This window comes from Saccopteryx leptura, chromosome 12, assembly GCF_036850995.1.
Source record: "Saccopteryx leptura isolate mSacLep1 chromosome 12, mSacLep1_pri_phased_curated, whole genome shotgun sequence".
Taxonomy (NCBI): domain Eukaryota; kingdom Metazoa; phylum Chordata; class Mammalia; order Chiroptera; family Emballonuridae; genus Saccopteryx; species Saccopteryx leptura.
The window spans coordinates 41,033,454-41,039,453 of NC_089514.1; the positions used below are offsets into that span (position 1 = coordinate 41,033,454).

At 40.6% G+C, this 6,000-nt stretch overlaps 1 protein-coding gene across 2 annotated transcripts in view; it reads left to right on the forward strand.

Moving 5' to 3' along the window:
- The window catches only part of PUS7 (pseudouridine synthase 7), an 82,961-nt gene extending 79,525 nt beyond the window's left edge, over positions 1-3,436 (forward strand). For both annotated transcript variants that reach the window (XM_066354343.1, XM_066354342.1), the window contains 3 exons: positions 796-925; positions 1,655-1,746; positions 2,364-3,436. In XM_066354343.1, the coding sequence (XP_066210440.1) occupies positions 796-925; positions 1,655-1,746; positions 2,364-2,500 (359 nt within the window). In that variant the 3' untranslated portion in view covers positions 2,501-3,436. The remainder of the gene's footprint in view (positions 1-795; positions 926-1,654; positions 1,747-2,363) is intronic.
- The last annotated feature ends 2,564 nt before the right edge of the window (positions 3,437-6,000 follow it).

Genomic DNA, 6,000 nt, shown 5'->3' on the forward strand with positions numbered 1-6,000 from the left:
CAGTCGAGGGAACCACTGGTCTAGAAAAGATATGGCTCTCCCTACTGTTCAAAGTGGCCAACAAAAGTTACAGGAAGCCTGACCTGTGGTGGTGCAGTGGGATAAAGCGTCGACCTGGAACACTGAGGTTGCCGGTTCGAAACCTTGGACTTGCCTGGTCAAGGCACATATGGGAGTTAATGCTTCCTGCTCCTCCCCCTTCTCTCTCTCTCTTCCCTCTCTCTAAAAATCAATAAATAAAATATTAAAAAAAAAAAAAAAAGTTACAGGAAGACAGATTGCAACCTGAAACAGGAAGACTTTCTAATTGTGTAGCATCCCGTAAATGGCACCGCGCAAGCACAGGCTGGAGAACTGTCTCTTGGGTGTTAGGAAAAGAGTCACCAGGGACCAGATTGTTTTCCAGGTCTCTTATTTATTTATACATTTATTTATAACTACCTTCTGCCAGAAATATTTGGAGGCTTCTGTATATAGTCTCTTTCATCTCTGAGCACATATAAATTGTAGTGTGGTAACTTCTGAAGCAGTGGCCTTTGGTAATGAGATTGGGAACTTTACACCCCAGATACTGTGGCTGGTTGCAAAGATAACTTACAAGTTGGCCTAAACCTAAGCTGGAGACACCCAGTCCTAGGTAGTAAGTCACTGAGTTTTTATTCCAGACAATAAACTGGATTATAAGTTAGCATGACCAATTTTGTTAGGGTGCTCCAATTTACTCTCTTTGTAGTCTAGTTCATGGTAGCTTGCTGACATGTTACATTCCAACTAATGTTTTATATTTTATGTTAGTTAGTGAAGCCTACAGGAAAATGCTGACAGCAGACAGTCTTGATATTGACAACATGAGACACAGAATTCGAGATTATTCCTTATCAGGGGCCTACCGAAAGATCATTATTCGTCCTCAGAACGTCAGCTGGTGAGTAATAGTCCAGAATAAATAGAACTGAATTCTTACGTGAGATTTTAAGCACCACATATATATTTTTCAATGCTTACAACCTGGTGTATAAGTGGTGATAGTTCTTAATACCAGTACTATTACTGCTTCTTTTGGTCTGATTTTTCTCCCTATTATAAATTTTACATTGATGCTATTATAATTTGATAAAGAATTAAAAGGTGAAGCCAAAAATAAATAAATGCAAACATATAGTGAGAGTGGCTTAGTTTATATTTTATTGACAATAACTTACTGAACAAATGTTCAGAGAACTTATTCCCTATGAAAGAATTTTAGACCTGTGGTGGCACAGTGGATAAAGCATCAGCCTAGAACACTGAGTCTCCAGTTTGAAACCCCAGGCTTGCCTGGTCAAGGGCACATATGGGAGTTGATGCTTCCTCTCTCTGTCCTCTCTCTAAAATGAATAAATAAAATCTAAAAATAATTTTTTAAAAATTTATCCTAGGGAAACATCTTCTATGTTTTACATAGGCTGCTGTCATCTGTCACCTTAATATATAACAATACAAAGACAGTATTTATAGATAAAGTCTGGTCCTATTCTGTTAGTGAATAGATCTATTATTTATTATTGTCTACAACAGACCTATGTGTTTTCCTTGCTAAACAAATGGTGATGAGCAACTTAGTACCTTTTATGGAAGTTCACATTTACACTTTTTTTCTTAATCTGTTTTAAAGGGAAGTTGTTGCATATGATGATCCTAAAATCCCGCTCTTAAACACAGATGTAGACAACCTAGAAGGGAAACCACCCCCTGTTTTTGCTTTTGGTAAGTTTACTCAGCCATCAGATTCGTGTCAACTTTGAAATATTTCTCATACAAAAAAACAAAACAAAACTCATAATCACCACCACTTCCCATGCACTTTGTAATTTCTGTTTTATGATCTCAGTTTCATGATTATTACAGAAGGATAGTGATTAAAACAGTAAATCCTGCTGAAATGAATGACATTTATAGAAGATTTTGATTTTAGGTGATTGAATATTTCCTCCCCACCCCCATAGAGAGTTAACAAAGATGACCGAAAATATAGGAGAGGAATCTAAAACATTAAAATTACATTGTTATTTTCAGTCTTGCTGCTATTCCTTTGTCTGTCTTCACCCTGTGCTCTGTTTTTCTTCTTAATTTTACATACATTTCTCTCCTGTGCTATTCTGTCATCTCTCCTTTTTATGACGGTTCCAGGTAGAATTAACATGGACAGTCAGCTGGGGCAGACGCTCCCAGATCTCTTACTGTCACGGCTCATCTCCGAGACCCCTGGGAAGAAGTCTGGGGAAAGAGCACAGTTCTTTTGTTTGTATTGAGATTGTATGACTTGCCCCAGTCAGTCTGCAGCTGCCTTTCCCCTGACTCTTCCCTTCTTTCTTCCCTGGCAGAAGGCAAATACAGAGCTCTGAAGATGGATTTTTCTCTTCCTCCTTCTACCTATGCTACCATGGCCATTCGCGAAGTGCTAAAAATGGACACCAGCATCAAGAACCAGACCCAGCTGAATACCACCTGGCTGCGCTGAGCCCTTCGTCCCCAGATTAAAAAATACAGACAAGTGTTTGCTGGCTTTCTGTTCATCTTTCTCTTAGCACAGACCCATAGTGGATTTTGGATCTTTGTAGTAAGAGATTATTTGTATTTTTTCAAGTTTTTATTAGCTTAAATTTGCAGTATTTGTACCCATATACAAATTCTGAGGATCCTAATTTTAGTTCAGAGAATGTAAATTTCGTCACATATTTTAGGTGCTTAAATCATCAAAATGTCAGCTTTACTGGCTTTATAATTAAAAAGAACTTTGATTTAAAGTAGCTGTTTTAGGTTTTGCTACATTCTTGAAGAACAAGTTTTAACATCTGTGAAAGGAGTACACAATAATGCATTAAGAGAAAATGCAACAAAACAGATCTTGAAAATGGATAAATAATTAGATGACCCCAGACCTATGAATATATGTAGTACTCATGCTTATTTAAATGATGATAAAACATCTATGGATTTATGAACACAAAAGTGATTGTCATTATATAGTTTATATATCAGTTTCAGTTAATTGTTTATAAATTTTTTAGTTGCAATGCCTTTTGCAATTATATTGTCTTGCTGGAGAGTTGCATTGATAGGGCCTTTTTTCTTGATGTAAACATTTGCAGCTTTTTTTATTAGTTGAGGTCTATTTTTTACTCTAGGTGCCTTTTATGTATAGAACTCTTTCCACTGGACTGGTATTTGCCCAAAATAACTATGGCAGAGAAGAAAACTTTAAAAATTTACAAGGGCTCCTTTTAGCAGCATAACCTTTGTCACCAAAGGCTTAGGTATTCCATTTCTGGCATTGCATAAAACCCTTCTCCTGTGTGAAAGCATAAATATGCCTCCCCAAGGTCTGATATGATTGTACCAAGTTTTATTTTCTATTATTTCTAGAACCAAATATAATAAATATTTTTTAAAACTCCTTTCTACTGGTTATATTAATAAATCAAATAAATATCTAGAACTGAGTGCAAATGAGAATGTTGACCTTGACTGAAGACAAGGAACTCATAAGGGATCCTCAGAAATGGTGCTTACACAAAGGTGTGTCCTGATTGGGCGGGAGATGTCATTAGAATAATATTATAGGGCCCTGGTAGGTTGGCTCAGCGGTAGAGTTTCAGCCCTGGCATGTGAATGTCCTGGGTTCAATTCCTGGTCAAGGCACATGGGAGAAGTGCCCATCTGCTTCTCCACTCCTCCTCTTATCACTTCTTTCTCTCTCTGTCTCTTTTCCCCTCCCACAGTCATAGCTCAATTGGAGCGAGTTGGCCCTGGGCACTGAGGATGGCTCTATGGCCTCTACCTCAGGTGCTAAGAAGAGGTTGGTTGCTTAGCAACAGAGAAATGCCCCAGATGGGTAGAGCATCACCCCTAGTGGGCTTTCCAGATGGATCCTGGTGGGGGGGGGGGCATGTGGGAATCTGACTCTGCCTCCCTTCCTCTCACTGAATATAAAAATTAAAAAAAAAGAATGATATAGGCCTGTCTGGTGCAGTACAAAGAACACTGGCCTAGAATGCGGAGGAGGCAGGTTTGAAACCCCAAGGTCGCTGGCTTGAGGCTTTTGCAGCCTGAGTGCAGGCTCACCAGCTTGAACGTGGGGTCACTGGCTTGAGCGTGGGATCAGAGACATGACCCCATGGTCACTGGCTTAAGCCCAAGGTCACTGGCTTGGCTGGCGCACCCCGGTCAAGGAACATATGAGAAAGCAATCAATGAACAACTAAGGTGCCTCAAGGAAGCATTACTGCTTCTCTTCTCTCTCCCTTCCTATCTCTTCCTGTCTGTCTCTTCCCTCAAAATGAGTAAGTAAATATATAAATACAAATTGAAATGATTCATATAGAATTTATGTTGTAGAGGAGGGAGGCTTTCAAGTTCCATCATTAAGGCCCCCAGTAGGTGGAGGAGGCTTTACAAAGGATGGGAGGGATCTTGAGGCAGCCGAGCATCCTGCCCGCAGGGGTCGGAAGCACGCATGGCTAGCGGCCACCCAGCGGTCGGGTGGGCAGGGCCTCTCTGGGAGGAGAGGAGGAAACCAGAGAGAGGGGAGGAAGTCACAGTGACGCTGCAGCCTTGCAGTGTCCAAGAGGGAGCTGCTGTCTCCTGTCTGGCCCGAGCCACACTCCGCTGGCCAGATCGGTGAGGGGCCGGCAACCTCCATGTGACGGCCATGGCGGCCTGGGGAGGGACACTGGTGCTAAGTGGGTGGGCACAGATTTCAATCGGGAGATTATTTCAGTGAAGTGGCCCTGGCTGCATTAAAATTGTTAAAAGTATAATTTTTTTTTAAAGTGAAGATAGAATTTACTCCCTAAGCTACAGCAACCTTATTATTCACAAATATTCCTTCTGCATAGCTCTGCCTGTGTCTGCAGATACACCACCCAATTCAGTTGTTTTAAGAAAAAGAAGGCACTATGACTCCTGTGTGTAAGAGTAGGCGTTATAGTAGAAGGCTTTCTGTATTAAGAAAGTATAATGTGGACCAGTCAATTCTCATTTTTTTTTTAAGAATTTTTTTTTATTTTTTTTATTTTTATTTATTTATTTATTTACAGGGACAGAGAGAGAGTCAGATAGAGGGATAGATAGGGAGAGAGACAGGAATGGAGAGAGATGAGAAGCATCAATCATCAGTTTTTCATTGCGACACCGTAGTTGTTCATTGATTGCTTTCTCATATGTGCCATGACTGCGGGCCTTCAGCAGACTGAGCAACCCCCTGCTCGAGCCAGTGACCTTGGGTCCATGCTAGTGAGCTTTTTGCTCAAGCCAGATGAGCCCGCACTCAAGCTGGCAACCCCGGGGTCTCGAACCTGGGTCTTTCCGCATCCCAGTCCGACGCTCTATCCACTGCGCCACTGCCTGGTCAGGCAATTCTCATATTTGAAAGAAAAGAAAATAAGAATATTGGGTTGAGAGTAGAAAAACATGGATTTTAGTCCCCTTTACAACATTTAAATATAAGCTGGGAAGATGTTACAATTCATAATTGAGAGTTGAGGCATAGACTTATGCTAGTTTTGCTTTTGTCTACTCGTGGGCCACTGGTTCTCATAGCATATGAACAGGCTTTCATTTTTTTTAAAATAGACTTGCGGATATAGAGAGAGAAAAAAAGTGGGAAGAATAGGAAGCATCAACTTATAGAAGTTGCTTCTTATGTGTGCCTTGACCAAGCAAGCCCAGGGTTTCAAACCAGCGACCTCAGCATTCCAGTTCGACCACCCACTGCGCCACCATAGGCCAGACAGGCTTTCAGTTCTTGTAAGTTGAATGAAACAAAGGAAAATTTATTCTGGGGGGTTGAGGAGGGGAACGTACCCAGTCCTAAAAACATAAATAATTAAATAAATGATAGTTACATTTTCAATTTAGGTACTTCTTTTTTTAAATTTTTATTTATTAATTTTAGTGAGAGAGGAAGGGAGATAGAGACAGGATGACCTGCACCTGCATGAGCTTTGCCCAGGGATTGAA